This window comes from Conger conger, chromosome 19 (genome assembly GCF_963514075.1).
Source record: "Conger conger chromosome 19, fConCon1.1, whole genome shotgun sequence".
NCBI lineage: Eukaryota > Metazoa > Chordata > Actinopteri > Anguilliformes > Congridae > Conger > Conger conger.
This window is the reverse complement of record NC_083778.1, coordinates 4,946,634-4,965,488: the sequence shown is the minus strand read 5'-3', so window position 1 is coordinate 4,965,488 and position 18,855 is coordinate 4,946,634. Positions and strand designations below refer to the sequence as shown.

The window sequence follows — 18,855 nt, the reverse complement described above, 5'->3', positions numbered from 1 at the left end:
TTAGCATTAGCATGGGAAACCCTATATTTGCAGGGAATTAGCATTAGCATGGGAAACCCTATATTTGCAGGGAATTAGCATTAGCTTGGGAAACCCTATATTTGCAGGGAATTAGCATTATCATGGAAAACCCTATATTTGCAGGGAATTAGCATTAGCATGGGAAACCCTATATTTGCAGTGAATTAGCATTAGCATTAGTATGGGAAACCTACCAAGGCAGCCCAGGGCTCAAAAATGCTCTTCTGGGTTTTAGGACTCCAGCACACTGAAGGCCTAGGAGGGTGCGGGCTGGACGGGGTTGGAAGCCTGCCCATGAAGTGCAAGTGGCGCCATCTTGGCAGACGGCGGAGAGCGAAGGAGCTGATGGGTGACTAAGCCGAGCGTGGAAGACGCGCTTGGTCATTTCACCCGATTGGGCCTCTCTCAAAGAGGACGGGGACTGCTGGGGCGTTCTGAGCAGCCGGCCCGGTGAGACAATAAGCCAGCTAGGGTTTGACATTGAGTTACCAGATTCATGAGCAAACATGAAACAAAAAGAGAAAGGGCACCTGCTTGAAGAACTCGCTGGGAATAAAAGGCCAAAGTGCTGAAGTCTATCGTGTCATTGCTTAACACGCATGAGGTTGGCGTGCGCTGACTTAGGGACGGCGTCGAGCGTTGACTGTGGCTGGGTCAGAACTGACCCCAGATCAGTGGGAGAGGGGGAGGGAGAGGGGAGGTGCACCGCTGCGGAGGTCAGAGCTGACCCCGGATCAGTGGGAGGGGAGGCGCGGAGCTCACGTATAGACTGGTCCACCAGCTTGGCAACAGCCTGCACGGCGCCCCTCTCAGCCCCGCCACAGCGGCGGCCGATGTTCCGCAGCAGGAGGGGGTAGCGTGTGAGCCTCTGCAGGGGAGCGACCAGCAGGTCACACAGATACAGCCTCCGGCACTCCTCATTCCGCTCGCACCACTGAGGAAGAAGCACACGGGAACGCACACGCCGGCATCAGCACTGCTTTCTGCCATCATGACAGCTGAACATTCTAATGCTGATGTCACAGTAACTACTGAGGGGGGTATGTATCATAAGCATTAGAATGTCCAGTTAAGAACATTCTAATGCAGTAGTTACTGTGACATCAGCATCAGAATGTTCCGTTAAGAACATTCTAATGCTGATGTCACAGTAACTACTGCATTAGAATGTTCTTAACTGGACATTCTAATGCTTATGATACATACCCCCCTCATGATATGTATCATATGAATAAGAATAATTTCCTCGGCAAGGTGGTAATATTGTTAATATTAGAACAGTCACGATGCTAGTTATCATGATGAAGATTACGGGTGTCATTCTTTGCGAGTCACGGATGACGAGCATCCTCTCGGCCTTATGCCTATTCCTCGGTTGCTAGGACACCCTATGCTTTTTTTCCGCCACGTCCCTTGAATTATAAATGACTCCTTGAGCCACCCAGACCAGTCTCACCTTCACATAGGTGCTGAAGTCCTCCCTCTGCTTCAGCCGGTTCAGGTAGCTCACTGCTGTGGGGTAGTTCAGGCAGTACTTCTGCTGGCTCCGGCAAATGCTCTCCCGGAACCCCTGTTAGACCAACCACAAGACCACCCATCCCCCCCACCCCGAAAAAACATTACAGGCTGAGAGACATTTCAAGGGATTAAAACACAGTGAAATGTTGAAACCACAAGGAGAACCTGTTTGCTGTTCTTTGAATGCTACATTTATAGGCTTAACTCTGTGTTTTGTTCGCTGCTTGTACGACATTGGCCCGCGGTGGGGATGAGATGTCTGTGCTTGCACTGATGCGTCTCTGTTGTGCTTGTGCATTCAAAATGGTCTTTGGTGATTTCATGTTTATTTCTTTCCATCCAGGACCACAGTGGAAATGAACGTTTTAAATAATGTTTTTGTGTTATCCTCTGGGGTCAAATATACAAGTTCTGTCATGGTTCATGCCTGGTTTTTATTTTAAGGTATTAATCCCAAAATCAAATCAAATTAAATGTGGCTTCATATTCACAAGGCCCTGAGAACTGACCGTTAACGGGCCACACCTGTAAGGAAATCTAATGGACAGAAAATATTTTCAAATAAAAATATATTGTGGTGACAATGTGTGTGTGTTGATGCTGATACCTACACTACCATTACATTATATGCATTTGGCATTTGGCAGGCGCTCTCATCCAGAGCGACGTACAGTTGATTAGACTAAGCTCCCCTGGAGCAATGCAGGGTTAAGCATTCTCTGCAAACTCTAGAGACTCGTGTGTGTGAAAAATCCCAGGAGATCACCAGTTTCTGAGAGGGGGCTGAAGGGCACTTGCCTTGGTCAGCAGGGCCTGCAGGGTGGGGGCGTTCCCGCTGACCGCCATCTCCCAGGACCCCCTGATGGCACGCAGGAGGCTGGTGAGGAACCCAAAACTGACCTGCGGAAAAAAGCACCACCCCACAAGCGTGACCCAGGGTTCCGTCCCGTTCCGCAACGCCTTCCATTACTTACAGGGGGGGGGGGGGGGGCGTGCGGGGGTGGGTGTGGGGGTGGGGGGGTCCATTGAAAACATGTTCAGAGAGCAGCTGCAAGTGGGGCGGGGCAGAGAACAAAGCCCCCGGAGCGGTTTTTGGGTTTTGTCGCTCCAGGGTCCAAACTACTAATTTTATCCATCACCTGAAATGGCACGTTACCAAAGCACAGTCATAATGGTGTGGTGTAGCAACACAGCATACCGGGTTAACTCGTAAAAAAAACCAAAAAAAAAAAAAACACACACACTAGCGCAGAATGACATTCAAAAAGCGGCAAAACCTGTCCGTCCAGGAGAATGCATCGCACCGACCGAACCGGTTCCCGCCGCAGATTTCCCACCATGCCCGGCGGCGTCTTACCAGGCTGAGCTCGTTGAGGTTGGCGAAGAGCCTCCAAGGTTCAACGTCAGGCAGGCAGCCAGAGTCCTGCAGGCAGGTGAGTGTGCTGAGGAACACCTGCAGGAGAGGTCAGAAGGTCCCAGCCTGGCTTTAGTCAAAACACCCCAGCCTGGCTTTAGTCACAGCATCCCAGCCTGGCTTTAGTCAAAACACCCCAGCCTGGCTTTAGTCAAAACACCCCAGCCTGGCTTTAGTCAAACCATCCCAGCCTGGCTTTAGTCAAACCATCCCAGCCTGGCTTTAGTCAAACCATCCCAGCCTGGCTTTAGTCAAACCATCCCAGCCTGGCTTTAGTCAAACCATCCCAGCCTGGCTTTAGTCAAACCATCCCAGCCTGGCTTTAGTCAAACCATCCCAGCCTGGCTTTAGTCAAACCATCCCAGCCTGGCTTTAGTCAAACCATCCCAGCCTGGCTTTAGTCAAACCATCCCAGCCTGGCTTTAGTCAAACCATCCCAGCCTGGCTTTAGTCAAACCATCCCAGCCTGGCTTTAGTCAAACCATCCCAGCCTGGCTTTAGTCAAACCATCCCAGCCTGGCTTTAGTCAAAACACCCCAGCCTGGCTTTAGTCACAGCATGCCAGCCTGGCTTTAGTCACGCCATCTCCCCTCCATTTCCGAAATACACTATCAGAAACATAGGGTTCTTGGGGTTGTCTCCATAGACCAGTGTTTCCTTTTTTGAGTGTGTCAGTATAAAAGAACACATTTGAGATTTCCAAATATTCATTTTCCAAACGATTTAATTTTACAGAGACATTTTTGTATTTAATTAAAGTAACATATTACCATAAGCGATTGACTAGTTTTTACATAAAAACTTGATCAAGTTTTTATATAAAAGATCAGAAGCAAGGACTGCGTGTACAGATCGGTCTCAGATCAGAAGCAAGGAGCCAACCAAAGTCTTCAGAAGAACTGTGGCAAGTTCTCCAACATGCTTGGAACAACATTCCTGCTGATTGTCTTATAGAACTGCAGGACATCGTTGGCTATCTCAGAGAAGTGATGCAGTTTTAACACCGAAGGGTGGTCACAAAATACATTGATTTGATTCAGTTTTTAACTGTTCTGCCAAATGACTAAAATGTAATGTAAATTGTATAGTACGTTTATTTAGGACCTTTCATTTAATTATTTTTTAAAGAATCTTATCGGTTCAGAATGTTAAACAGGTGATTAAGACTTTTGCCTAGTAGTCTTTACAAGTAATATAATAGCCAAATCTTAGCTCATTTAAAGCATACAACATAGCCTGAGGCTAAAAACATTTATATGACTCAACATCAAGTTTATAGTTTGTAGTTTATAGTTTATCAAGGCGGGTCGGCTGTCTCATATGCGCTAGTAACATTTTTGTGGTTAACGTTAATGAAGCAAACCATTAGCATGCTAAAAAACAGCGGGTGAAATTTATGTTCACTTTCATGTTTTACGTAGGCTCGACTGTCAACAATTGAAACAAAATTTTACCCGAAACCCAAAGTAAAGCAGCAAAGAAAGAAGTTGGACACAGACGGAGAATAGAGTACAGACTGTCAGCAACGGCTGCTACTGCCTGTTTTGTAGCGGTGGCGCATGTGCACGTCACAAGTTCTCTGTCCCTGTGTTCTTGTGAAGAACATGCTTCCCACGCGCTCTTCGAGAGAACGGTTTTTCAAGAACGTACGTTCCTGCGTTCTTGGTATTGAGAAACCATTCTTCATATTCGATGCCTTTGTCCAAAGCGACATACAAAGCCACACACTTCGTCATCCCTGAACCTTGGCATCGTTGGTGCAACGCTCTACCAGCTGATTCAAAGGACTGTGTAAATGTTTCTGTATGCTGTACTAAACTCTATTTATGGAGTTTTGTGTGTATATGTATGGACACACAAAGCTCTATAAATATCCACAGAAAACATACACACAAACCCGATAAACATACACACAAAACCCCATAAACATACACACAAAACTCCATAAACATACACACAAAACCCCATAAATATACACACAAACACAGGGGGTATGTCAGCCCTGGGGTTCACCTCTTTCAGCACCATCAGATGGTCCAGGAAGTAGATGCATTCGCTCGTGAAGAGCTCCCAAATGGCGTTCTCTCTCCTCCAATCCCGTGCCTGGTCCTCGGCCCCGCCCTCCCGTCCCTCGTCCGCCAGGAAGTCCTCCAGGGACCAGTTCTGGAGATGGTGGAACACGCATTTTACCTTCTGTTCACTCTACCCTGCGACTACACTGCATGTACAGAACTCTACACTGCGCATTTTACAGTCCACTATCTTTGTGCGGTACACTCTGCGCTGCATTACTGTATGTCTGTGCATGTTATGCCAGCCTGACTGCATAACAGTACTCAACACTCCACACAGTGTAATCTGCTGAGGAGGTAAGGTGCACTCTCAAAGTACTCAAAGTACCCAAGGTACACTGCAGAAATGTTTTTTCCTCGCTGTGCCTGACAGAGCATTACACACAGCGTAATGCACACACCATAACACACTGTAACACACTCAGCGTAACACGCACGGCGTCACACACACTATAACGCACAGCGTGAGACACACAGCATCACACAGACACTGTAATGCACACAACATAACACACATAACACACTGTAACACACACACCATAACGCACAAAGCGTCACACGCACACACCATAACACACACACCATAACATACGAAGCGTCACACACACACACTGTAATGCACAAAGCGTCACACGCACACACCGTAACACACACACCATAACACACAAAGCGTCACACAGACACACCCCCGTACCGCACACACACCGTAACGCGTGCAGCGTCACACACACACCATAACACACACTGTAACGCACAGCGTAACACATTACATTACCTAACCACCAACGTCCCAGTCATGTACCTTAACCACTATACTACAGGCCGCCCCACATACACTGTAACCCACAGCATGACACACACATTGTAACACACACACACACACACACACACCGTAACGCGCGCAGGGCCAGGCCTCACCTTGTACCTGTAAAAGTCTGACTCCCTCCAGTCCTGGACCTGCACCCTGGACAGACACTTCTCGATGTCAGAGGCAGACCGCATTTTCCCCTTGATCTGGGAAGAGGAAATCTCTCACGTACACAGACACAAACACCGGACTCGAATTACAGAGCAGCGCGACATAAACACGCGCTGTCAATCAGAGCCAAGCCAGACTGCAATGTGAACTCCCACTGCGACGCTCCCAGTTAGCATCTAGTGATGCGAGACGCACGGCACTCGCACTGTTGAAATGTGCAGCATGCAACTGTAAAGTCACAGTATCTGTTAATCCAAAATTGGCATGGCTTTCCAGTTTAATGCTTTGCTTTTTTAGCGAATGCAACAATTATTTTCAATTTTCATTTTGGTTTTCGTGACTGAAATCCTGATGTGAAATTGGTATGACTGAGCAATCACATCTGCAACAAGTAAACAAATATGGTAATGATGGCCATTACTTACAGACAGAGACCAGTAAACAGTTAAAAAATAAAATCAGTATTTGCTGTGACCACCCTTTGGTTTTAAAACTGCATCTATTCTCTTTGCTTCTGGCTCTTGCGTTAACTAATCTGCCTGGGTGCTTAAAGTGTGCTCGTCTCCACAGTGGGGCTGGGCAATGTACCCAAATTATTTTTGTAAGCGTAGTAACAACTATCTTTGGCATGCGGTGTTAGATTTCTTTAAGTCTTTTTATTTATTTAATCGTACCGTATGATTTTATCGTGCCTTATGATTTTCACAGCCAAAGTGAAATGCTTCCGGGGGAGAAAAAAACGTCACTCGTGTCTTTACAATGTTGACAGCAACAGGGCCATGCTGTTTCCATGTAGTAGATAAAAACATGACTACACGAATGAAGAGTGAAAACGCAAGTTAACCAACACTGAATAGATACATGTCGTATCTTTTTCACTGAAGTTTGGAGATGTGTTACCATTTCAAGTATGACAAAATATGAAAAGAACGAACGAAACCTACCGCCAGCTGCCGGAGATGGTTCTTATTGTGCAATATATATATATATATTCGATGTACGGCTATGGCTGTATCGCGTAGACCTACTCCACAGTGCGTGACCGAGACCGGGAGATCAGTCCAGAGCGACAGGTTTTATTTTATTTTGTTTATCCTGCAGTTCAGCACAGAGCACAAGAAAAGCTGAAAAGCAGCACAGCTGGCTGACTGAAAAGTGACCGGCTTTGAGCAGCGAGTGCACGTCACATTACATTTTAATGCAAAAATAAAATCTGAATTTCATTAATTGTATCTATTTTGTTTTCTATTTCGAATTGTATCCATTTGGCAATGTGACGTGCTGCTCCGTGAGCAGCCCCGGCCAATCACAGAGCAAGAGCTGGAGAATCCAATTCCAGAAAGTAAATGACCTCCCCAGTGTTTTGTTCCAATAGCCTGGATTTGATAGTTAGCGCCAACTCTTCAGCCAGGAGGGAGAACTAACGAGTGGATGTGCGGAAGAAACACGCGGCAGGGCTTTTACTTTCTGACCGCTGGATTTCCCGCCCTGGCGCAGAGCGGGGCCGTGCAGGCCTGGAGCCACAAGCGGCCACAGCAGCTGCGGAGAGGAAACACGTACCGTACTGTGTCTGGAGAAAGGCCACTTCGATTTCTTGGACTCTGAAGTAAAAGTAAAAGAATACCTTTATACACTGTCGACACACGCATATGAAATGTTAAGTATTACTAGTTAAATGGTAAATGCCTGCATTTATATTTATATTTTATCCAAAGCGCTGTATAAATAATGCTTCTCATTCACCCATTGTCACACACACACTCACACTCACGCCATGCAAGGCACCAACCAGCTTGTCAGGAGCATTTATGGGTTAGGCCTCTTGCTCAGGGACACAGCCCGGGCGGGGGATCGAACCGGCAACCAGACGACCGCTCTTACCGTCTGAGCCATGTCAAGGGAACTACGGGCGCGTTTTCAGTTGACAAAGCGCTTCTGATTCATGGATGTAGTCTGTTTGACAAGGCGACTCAGGGGAGAATGTGCATCTTTGATCTGTGAGGATGGGGGTTGAGGCTGTGGCCGGAGGAAGTCGTTATGCTTTTCAAACAAGAGTTTTCCCAGCGCAGACAGAAGGCCGCTGACCCATTCTTCTCTCTGGTCATTTGGCCCGTTTTACGGTTAATGAATTCAATGGGCACTGTGCCCAGGACCGCCTGTGTGGCCTCCTGGCACCATAGCCCCTCACAAACCTGCATTGTGTTCTCAAAAACCGCCAAACTGTCACTTTATTAAAAAAAAAAAACTAAAAAACTTTTTTATTGGCCAGAAAGCAGACATAACGGGCACAAATCATCATAAAGAAAGGCTGGAATGGATAATGAATGCGTTTTTCAGTTGGGTGTATATTGAATATATTTATACTGGAGTGACAGAAATTGATGTTGAATATACACTCAGTGAGCACTTTATTAGGTAGACCAGTACCAGCTTGTTAAAGCAAATATTTAAAGCAGCCAATGATGTCGCCACAACTAAATGCATAAAAGCATGCTGATGTGGGCAAGAGGTTCAGCTGTTTTTCAGACGAAACTTCAGAACGGGGAAGATTGTTCTGAGATACTCAAATCACCCTGTCTGCCACCAACAATCATTCCACGGACAAAGTCACTTAGATCAATTTTCTTCCCCCCATTCTGATGGTTGATGTGAACATGAACTGACCTGTATCTACATGATTGTATTCATTGCAATCCTGCCACACAATTGGCTGATTAGATAATCGCATGAATAAGTAAATGTAATAAAGTAAAAATATTCCTCATAAAGTGCTCGGTGAGGGTATGTTTTTTTCCATTACAGTTATCTTTATTGGTTTTGTATCCATACAAAGTACAAATGGGGGGAAATGGGAGAGTATTCTGCCTCCTTCACATAACTCATTCAGGCATACATAACAAACAACAGTCACTTCGCAAACACTCATAGCCAATCACTACCAAGCGATACAAACAAACAAAACAAACATCCTAAAAAAGGCAACTAAGTTATTATTATTAATTATTCCCGAATTAATCAAATCACTGTGTGGTTCTACAATACTTCATACATTTACCTCAACATCGTAGAAAACTGTTTCTCTTTGTTACTGATTGATACAGAATAGAGTGTGTAATAAATGAAAAGATGTGGGTAGGAGGTACCGGAAAACGTGGAGCCGTTGAGTCGGTCGGCCGCCCCGTCAGACACAAACAGGTCCCCCGGCGACACGTCGAGGCCCGGTAGGCTGACCACCACAGAGCTCCGCCTCCTCTCCTGCAGTCTGGGGAACAGACCAGAGAGTCTCCACCCGCTCCGGTAGCTCCCAATACACCTTTACCCGTTAGCTTACCGTTAGCCATTAGCTTACGGTTACCTTACGGTTAGCCATTAGCTTAACATTAGCTTACCATTAGCCATTAGCTTACCGTTACCTTACCGTTAGCCATTAGCTTACGGTTACCTTACTGTTAGCCATTAGCTTAACATTAGCTTACCATTAGCCATTAGCTTACCGTTACCTTACCGTTAGCCATTAACTTACTGTTGCCTAACTGTTAGCATTAGCGTAACATTAGCTTACCGTTAGTCATTAGCTTACTGTTACCTTACCGTTAGCCACTAACTGTTATCCATTAGCTTACCATTACCTTCCAGTTAGCCATTAGCTTAACATTAGCTTACCATGAGCCATTAGCTTACCATGACCTTAAAGTTAGCCATTAGCTTACCATAAGCTTACTGTTAGCCATTAGCTTAACATTAGCTTACCATGAGCCATTAGCTTACCATGACCTTAAAGTTAGCCATTAGCTTACCATAAGCTTACTGTTAGCCATTAGCTTAACATTAGCTTACCGTTAGCCATTTGCTTATGCCACATGCAATTCATATACTAACTACCATCTAACACATGGTCTCAAACTCTTTGCCATGGAGGGCCTTGTGTATGCAGGCTTTCATTCCAACCAATTAATGCTGCCTTAATTAATTCCAATAACTCATTCAGCTGTATGCATTAAAGCACATAACATCAGCAGTAGTAGTTATTTTGACGGCACAAATAACACATTTATACATACATTATGTGCAAACCTACAGCCCCTATTTCAGCAAATAATTGAACTGATTATATAATCCAGAACCGAGGTTAGAATGGAAAAACTGCATACACACAATTGATCTAACTGGAATGAATTCAGCGATTCTCAGTCCTGGACACAGTGTCAGCTGGTTTTTGTTTTTTCTTTTGCCTTTTTGTTTATTTAACCTTCATCTAATCAGGAAGTCCCTTGATATATTATATCTCTTTTACAAGAGAGACCTGGCCAACAATTGAGGCAATAACAGCAGGGGAGAAAACTGCACACCTGATCTGTTGCAGGTGCAAATGGAGAAAGTTATTTACTTAACTAATTCCTTACATTTCTGTAGCACTTTTCTCACACTCAAAGCGCTTTGGAGTGATGAGGGAGAAACTCGCCTCAACCACCACCAATGTGCAGCACCCACCTGGGTGATGCAACGGCGGCCATTTTGTGCCAGAATGCTTACCACACGTCAGCTGAGGTGGAGAGGGAGAGAACCATTATAGCCAATTGAATCAGGGGATGATGAGATGGCAGTTTAGCCAGGACACCGGGGAACCCCCTACCCTATGCGAAGAGTGTCGTGGGATCTTTAATGATCCCAGTGAGTCAGGACCTCAGTTTAATGTCTCATCCAAGAGACAGCCTTGCCTACAGCAGTGTGCCCATCACTGCACTGGGGCATTGGGGTTTATTTGACCAGAGGGAAGATCACCCCCTACTGGCCCACCAACACCACTTCCAGCAGCGACTTAGTTTTCTCAGGAGGTCTCCCATCCCAAAACTAACCGAGCCCACACCTGCTCAGCTTCAGCCATTACTAACCAAGCCCACACCTGCTCAGCTTCAGCCATTACTAACCAAGCCCACACCTGCTCAGCTTCAGCCATTACTAACCAAGCCCACACCTGCTCAGCTTCAGCCATTACTAACCAAGCCCACACCTGCTCAGCTTCAGCCATTACTAACCAAGCCCACACCTGCTCAGCTTCAGCCATTACTAACCAAGCCCACACCTGCTCAGCTTCAGCCATTACTAACCAAGCCCACACCTGCTCAGCTTCAGCCATTACTAACCAAGCCCACACCTGCTTAGCTTCAGCCATTACTAACCAAGCCCACACCTGCTTAGCTTGGCCATTACTAACCAAGCCCACACCTGCTCAGTTTCAGCCATTACTAACCAAGCCCACACCTGCTCAGCTTCAGCCATTACTGACCAAGCCCACACCTGCTTAGCTTGGCCATTCAGCAGGAGCAGGGTGGTATGGCTGCTGCCCATTATTATTAGAAAAATCTCATTTAAAAAAAAGTAGGTCCACATGTACACCAGCTTATTAATGCAAGTATTTAATCAGCCAATCATGTGGCACCAACTGAATGCATAAAAGCATGCAGACATGGTCAAGAAGTTCAGGTTTTTGTTCAGAATGGGGAAGAAATGTGATCTAAGTAAGTTTGACCGTGGAATGATTGTTGGCGCCATCTCAGAAAGCGCTGATCTCCCGGGATTTTCCGCACACAGCTGTCTCTAGAGTTTACAGAGAATGGTGGGGAAAAAGCCAAAAAACTTGTTGCGCCTGGTTACTGAGAGTGGTCAGAGCAGAATGGCCTGAATGGTCAAAGCTGACAGGAAAGTCACAGTACATCATATGGCCAGTAGCGTAGTGGTTAAGGTAAATGACTGGGACACGCAAGGTCGGTGGTTCGAATCCTGGTGTTGCCACAATAAAATCTGCACAGCCGTTGGGCCCTTGAGCAAGGCCCTTAACCCTGCATTGCTCCAGGGGAGGATTGTCTCCTGCTTAGTCTAATCAACTGAATGTCGCTCTGGGTAAGAGCGTCTGCCAAGTGCCAATAATGTAATGTAATCAAATAAGTACGTGTTACAACAGTGGTACGCAGGCGAGCATCTCTGAACACACAACGCCTTGAACCTTGGAGTAGATACAACAGGATATAGCAACAGAACACCAATTAAAAAGAAGTTGCAGTCAACACCTAATGCAGTGTTCACTGCAACACTGTGCAGTGTTAACCCTGTCAGTCCCAAGCACAATATGTGGGTCCACTTGGCTTTGGTTGAGAAAGTTGAGAATTGAGTAGGGTTTTAATAGGGACTCGAAACAATAGTCTAGCAGGCATTTTGACTGGCTGAAAAGGTTGAGAGTGCCCTATAGCCCTAAAATCAGCAACTGATTCAGGCCCAAGAATCCAGGTGACCAGAGTAAGTTCTGTAATCAAGTGCTTTAACTCATTTACCCAAGTGCTGACTGATTTACTGAAGTGCTGACTGAACAAAAACCAGCACACCCTGTAGCTCTCCAGGATTGGGAGTGAGGACCACTGGTGTAGTGCATCTTCCCAACCTTATTCTTTGACTTTTACATGACTGTTATTTATCAGGAGACAGGAGACAATCCCCCCAGGAGCAATGTGGGGTAAAGGGCCTTGTTAAGACCCATGCTGACGCGAGCGAAAACGAGGCTGAACCGTGCGCCCGGCAACTGAAACAGACCGGCAAATCCCCTCTGGGTCACCCGCTGACATCATCACCCCTCCCTGCCGACATCATCACCCCCCCCCCCCCCATTGTCACACCCACCTATCCAGCTCATTGACTTTGATGCTTTTATCCAAAGCAACTTACAATTGATTAGACTAGGCAGGAGACAATCCCCCTGGGGCCTTGCTCAAGGGCCCAACGGCTGTGCGGATCTCATCGTGGCTACACCGGGGATCGAACCGCCGACCCTGCGGGTCCCAGTCACGTACCTTAAGCACTACGCTATAGGCCGCCCTTTACATGTCTGTCAGGTGAGCAGGGGCAATGGGGTCAGGCGGGAGGTAGACATTTCCGATGCAGCAGACGCACCAGACTGAACAGGATAACCTGTAATTACACACAATGGCCGACGCAGACGGTGGCGGCGCGGCGCCCAGCCGGAGGGAGGACACTTTCCTTCTCTTTCCCGCCCCCTCGACATTCCTCTCGCACGGCTGAGATACCTGCGGCGCGTGGGAACGGGGGCGCGCCGCCGTGACCGCGCCGGCCGATTTGGCCCGAGGCGAGCACTCCGTCAGGAGCGGAGGGCCGGAGTATCGCTTCCCCGAAGCCCTGCGGCGCGTTCGTCTGCTGTTCTCCCACTGAAAGACGAGGAGAGCCAACACTGAAGCCTGACCCCGTTCTGCCTCCAGGGACAAATATGCTCTCTGAAAGAGGCTCTCGTTTTTCTTTTTTGTAACGTCATTTCATCCCTCTCGTTTTCCTCATCAGGTCGCTGTGCGGGTGGGTGGGTCGAGTGTGTCGGGTTTGAACACACGCAAGTGCGCCAATTCAGCATGGGGCTAGCTTCTAGCTCCTAGTTTCCATTCGCTTCGTTTCAGGAATTAAATTCCGGCCGAAAACGATATCGCACACGGCCCTGGACCGGGAAAGACGTCTCGGGGGGGGCTTCGAGAGAGATAGAGGGCCAAAAAAAGTCCCAACCCTGGGTCGCTTTTAACGGATAGCCGGAATAGCCGGAAACCGTGCCACATCATGCTAACTGGCGTTAGCGCCCAGCTGATTTGGGAAGTGACTCGAGACTCTGCACAGCTGGAGGATTGGTCCAGTTTGCCGGCCAAACAGACGTTGCGGTCCCCGGCAGCATACAGGCCTGCGCAACCCGACCCGGCGGGACGTCGGCTCCAACACGGAACCTCGTTTGTTTGTGTCGAGAGGAGCACGGCCCCATCGCCGTGCCAACCGGGCCGGGCGGTACCGCCGCTGTTCCGCACCGCGCTCCCTTCTCCTTGGCGCTCCTGGGTTCGCGTGCCAGCTGCACCAAGCTGTATGGGCTGTCGCACGGAATGGAGCCGCGCACGCTCCAGAGCACAACCCTTCAATTCCGCTTCATTCCCTCCGTGTTCCTCCCTTACTCGCGCTTGCTAGCAGTCCTGGGCATACAGAACCAGATTTCTATGGTCACCCAACGGTACAGTACAGCAGGTTTCTATGGTTACCCATGGGTACAGTATAGCAGCTTTCTACCATTACCCATGGGTACAAGACAGCAGGTTTCTATGGTTACCCATGGGTACAGTACAGCAGGTTTCCATGGTTACCCATGGGTACAGTATAGCAGGTTTCTATGGTTCCCTGTGGGTACAAGACAGCATGATTGTATGGTTACCCGTGGGTGCAAGACAGCATGATTCTACAGTTACCTGTGAGTACAAAGCATGGGGTTTCTGTGGTTACTTGCAGGTGCACTGCAGTAGGTTTATATGTAGATAGATAGATAGATACTTTATTCATCCCAAGGGGAATTTTAGGCATCCAATAGCTTATACATACACACATATACACACATATCTCACACATCTCACACACTAGTACTGCAGGTTTCTATGGTTACTTGCAGGTGCACTGCAGCAGCACGTTCCTATGGTTACTTGCAGGTATAGTACTGCAGGTTCCTATGGTTACTTGCAGGTATAGTACTGCAGGTTCCTATGGTTACTTGCAGTTACAGTATTGCAGGTTTCTATGGTTACTTGCTGGTGCACTGCAGCAGGTTTCTATCCAAAGAAACTTACAGTTGAGTAGACAAAGCATGGGACAATCCACCCCTGGGGAAATGTGGCATTAAGGGCCATTAAGTCATGTCCTTAAATTCAGGTTTCAAAATGTACAGTTGACGGACCACACTGTACGAAAACATTGTATAGCTGTACAATGATTGAGGCTCATTGGTTGAAAATTGGTTCTAATGGCCCCAGCCAATGACGTTTCAACGTCAGCGTATTCGCAGAGAAGGGGGAGGGATAAACAGTGTTGTGGTTTGAGGGTGTTGGTGCTGCAATTCCTCTCTTGGCCGATATAAATCCAAAATGACCCGTTGCGCCATTAAGCTCGTAACTCACAACTGTGAATACTGCCAGGCTAATGGCTGACTAGCCGCTACTCCTCATTGTGTAACCGGCCTGGAAAGCAGGTCAGCGCTAATTGCGGTTCCACAATAGCGGCCCCCGTCCCCTCCTGGCCTGCCTGAGGGGGCTGCTCCGCCGTCACCCGGACCCTTTGTCTCCTTTTTACGAAAAGGAGTAACGGCGAACGTAACTCATTAAGGCCCCCCCCCCCCCAAAAAAACCCCCCGAAAAAAACCTGGCCCAATTACCGGGGACGGGTCTGTCCTGCAGAAACAACGCTAATGAGGTTTGTCTTGTCCCGCTACACCCTAAACCCCTCACCCCACCCCCACCCCCACGAAGGGCCCTGCTCCCAATTCGTTTGGGGGCCTCGAACAAAGCCGCAGCACAATGGACAATGAGGCCTGGCTCAGCTCCGTGCCCCGCACTGTCAGGCGGGCCTGTCACAGCACCAACAGGGCCCAGATGGGTTGTGGAGGGAGGGGGGGGGGACAGGTTGCACCCACAGTCAGACAGGGGACCCTGCCAAAACTTTCTTACAGCATGATTAACATTGTTGAGTTTTTTTTTTTTTTTTTTTCTTGCTGAAGCGAAAGTTTAAGGGAAGTGTCAGCCAAAACGCGCATACCGACATGTCACCCGGGATACAAATCTTTATGATACACTCCGCCCTGCATGCGAACTTTCCCACCTGTTGGAAGAACAGCGAAATAACTTTTGATAGCAGAAGCAGAAGGCTCGCCTACCTGTTGTGTTGAGGTTCCGTCTCCTGGAAAGAAGAAGAAAAAAACACAAGCACACTTTTATTAACGGAAATGCTAACCCGTACGTCCACTACAACAGAGATCACAGGAAAGGAACGGCTTTCCCTGGCCATTATCAGATAAATAAATACGGACTGGGTTGTCTTGATTTAAAACACAGATGGCTGCCCTTATCTGATTCGCAATGTAAACAAGCCTGTCTGGCGCGTTTCACTGCCGGGCATAACGTGCAGGCGTTTTTAACAGTCGACTATGGTGCAAAAATGCTGCGCACTGAACGTATCTCCGGAACGACCTCTCCAGAATGCAGCAAGGCATTTTGGCTAAGCTGCGCGTCGGGGGAGCCGACTCGTCCCCTGCAGGCTGGGGCACCGGCGAGCCCCCGGAGGGCGATGGCGGTCGGAAGCGGGCGGAGCTGTCAGCGCCTGTAAAAGCTGATTTATTGGCCGTCAAAAGATCTGCTTCTGGGCCGCTGCCCCAAAGGTCAAGAAAACATAGAAAAGTGTGTGTGTGTGTGTGTGTGTGTGTGTGTGTGTGTGTGTGTGTGAGAGAGAGAGAGAGAGAGAGAGAGAGCTATTGTGTGTGTGTGTGTGTGTGTGTGTGTGTGCGTGCGCGCATATGCACATTCGTGTCATTTTACATACTTGGTTTAAATGCGAAAGGGTTACATAGCTACGGAATTTACTCGGTTTTATTCTCTTAGATCGACCACTTAGGTAATGGGTTTTCTTTTTGCTCTGGCCTACGCACATATACATTAATATTAAAGTTACCTGGTCGGAATCCTCTCTACGTTCGCAGTCTATTCTGATATTTTCTAATCTTTTGAAGTCCACACCATTATCCACAGTTTCCGGGTGACTGGGTCTGTTTCCCAGTTTGTCTGCGATTGAACCCGACGGAGAGACTCGATCCAGTTCACCGTCACTCAGCGGACTTGCGGCCAGCGGGGATTTAATCCTCCACCCGGGCGACTGAGGACATTCTGGACACTGCGTCTCGGAACCGACCGACCCCACCTGTCCGCCGTCGGCACCGACGGGGTCCCTGACATCCATGTGTGGGCGCCGTGTGCTCGTCCTCATCCTCCGCAAGGTGGGAGAGGTGGAGATCCGCCCGGGAGCGTGTCTGTCGAACTGGAAGAGCGGCGCCAGAATGCCGTCCGTTTCCAGGAGCGCGGCGCTCTTCAGCTTCGACGGCGTTCTCGGTAGATCTATCCGCATTATCACGGGGTGGCTGGTCTGCGTTTCCTTGTCTTCCGTGGGTGCCGCCGTCGTCTGTGTCTGCACAGAGCATATCCCCGCGGAGCCGCCGACCTGCTCCTTCCACTCAATGTAGCTCCACTCCAAGGTTTCGTCGACGTTTTGCCCGTTTTCAACTATAGTAGCCTCTTCTACCGAAGACATGTTGCGCAAATATTAATGGAAATCCCGCCTAACTGCATGGTATTAATCCCAGAACGGGGGGCGTCGGGTCAGCAGACAGGTTGAGCTCGAATTTCTTTATTCTCGTCGAGGCGTGCGTATTCCGGGACGCATTCCTGCAAACAAGAGATGAAGCATTTTATAAATATGTGCCAGAAAACAGGAACGTCATGGATATGGCATTCTGTCATACGACATTAGGCTATGCCGTTTGGACATGAACTGAATTTGCGTAGAATTTGCCTTGACGGAAATAACCTTTCAAAGAGGGAGCAATAGCTTGCTTCGTTCAAAGCCGCGCGTGTCGTAACCCGTTGTTCCGAGTCCACGGACAGGTGCACTGGGTAATGAGTTTGCTCCACAATATATTATCTATTGCAGTGGTTCTCAAACTCACCCCTGGGGCACCGGTGTATGTTGGTGTTTGTTACAGTCAGTCCCTTGCTTGCTGTTGAACACATGTGTTTAAGCGTTTTATGAATGTGTTGTCTAACTTCACAAATCTGGTTTGTCTCGTGCTGCATCTTTGCATTCTTCATTATCCACTAAATTATTCATTTTAATGGCTTAGTGGAGTCAACACTTCCACCATTTAGGAGCATATTGACTCACTTGAGTCTTTATTCGTGACCAGTTAATCCCCCCCCCCCCATAAGTAACTAATAGTTTGCAGTTTAGTACAACGTGAATGAGACCTATTATTTATGTCAGAAGTCGCTATGCGTGCCATTATGGGGCTTACGATGGTAAATAATCCCTCAAAACGCGAAAAACCATCATTACGGAAAAAAACTGCTTCTTACAATGCTGGCATTGCAATTGCGGTTGAAACGAAAACCATCGTAGGCTAAACGGGTCCCCCAGGACCGAATTTGAGAACCACTGATATTCTGTTTAGCCCGATGTCAACATAGCGTGCCAAACAGGTAAAGTGAGAAAGTGCACAGGTGTCCAAGTAGCCCTCATAGGGAAAAAGCGTAGGCTAAATACAAAGATGGCACAAATAAGCCAAGCGACGTTTTTTAGATGTAATCTGCGATTGTGTTTAAAAATACTATATGCTCTATCACGAATTCGTTGTAGTCTATGTCGTTTACATAAAGCACTACAAACCACTGACAGTTATTCGAACTAAATTATGTTTGACTGCAGTAGCTAATGACGAACAATATTGTTATCCATAGCATTGTCGTTGTTATAAAACCGTGGTCTGCCATTGGTGTCTTAAAAATGTGGGCTAGCGTGTAGCGACTTACCGTCCGGAACTTGGCGTGCTTTTTTTAACTGTCCTGTGTTCCTCGGCGTCGCTGGAAAACGCGTGGCAGAACTGCGACAGAGGCGGCGGTACAGTCGGCTACTGACGGTTTGGAGACTCCGCACGGCTCCCCCTTCCACAGCACAAAGGTCAGCTGATTGAGTACGGTGCCCGGACCAAGCTTGGCAAACGCCTCGCCCAGCGCCTTGGTTACACAGATAAAAGCGCCCTGTATTTGTAGCCGAATGGCAACGCTGCAGAAGCACAGCCTCCGCGCCAGTTGCAAGCACGAAACCTTTGTAGCGTTTGGAACAGTGACAGAAACGGAGGTGGAGCGTGATGGATTGCGTTCGACAGTATCGCCTATTATTTCCACAACATGTACTGTTGCTTACAGTCAGGGCTACGCCTACGTGACATTATCATA

The 18,855-nt window shown here is 47.9% G+C and overlaps 1 protein-coding gene across 2 annotated transcripts in view; it reads right to left on the bottom strand.

Moving 5' to 3' along the window:
• The window catches only part of plekhg7 (pleckstrin homology domain containing, family G (with RhoGef domain) member 7), a 27,179-nt gene extending 8,424 nt beyond the window's left edge, over positions 1-18,755 (bottom strand). The window contains exons 1-11 of one of the 2 annotated variants that reach the window (XM_061229224.1): positions 18,430-18,755; positions 16,523-17,289; positions 15,732-15,754; positions 9,148-9,266; positions 7,565-7,605; positions 5,944-6,039; positions 4,967-5,116; positions 2,897-2,992; positions 2,338-2,439; positions 1,478-1,591; positions 784-955 (exon numbers count right to left, since the gene is read on the bottom strand). In XM_061229224.1, coding sequence (XP_061085208.1) covers positions 784-955; positions 1,478-1,591; positions 2,338-2,439; positions 2,897-2,992; positions 4,967-5,116; positions 5,944-6,039; positions 7,565-7,605; positions 9,148-9,266; positions 15,732-15,754; positions 16,523-17,155 — 1,546 coding nt within the window. In that variant the 5' untranslated portion in view covers positions 17,156-17,289; positions 18,430-18,755. The remainder of the gene's footprint in view (positions 1-783; positions 956-1,477; positions 1,592-2,337; positions 2,440-2,896; positions 2,993-4,966; positions 5,117-5,943; positions 6,040-7,564; positions 7,606-9,147; positions 9,267-15,731; positions 15,755-16,522; positions 17,290-18,429) is intronic. The other variant, XM_061229225.1, reaches the window with a different exon arrangement.
• Between the last annotated feature and the right edge of the window lie 100 nt (positions 18,756-18,855).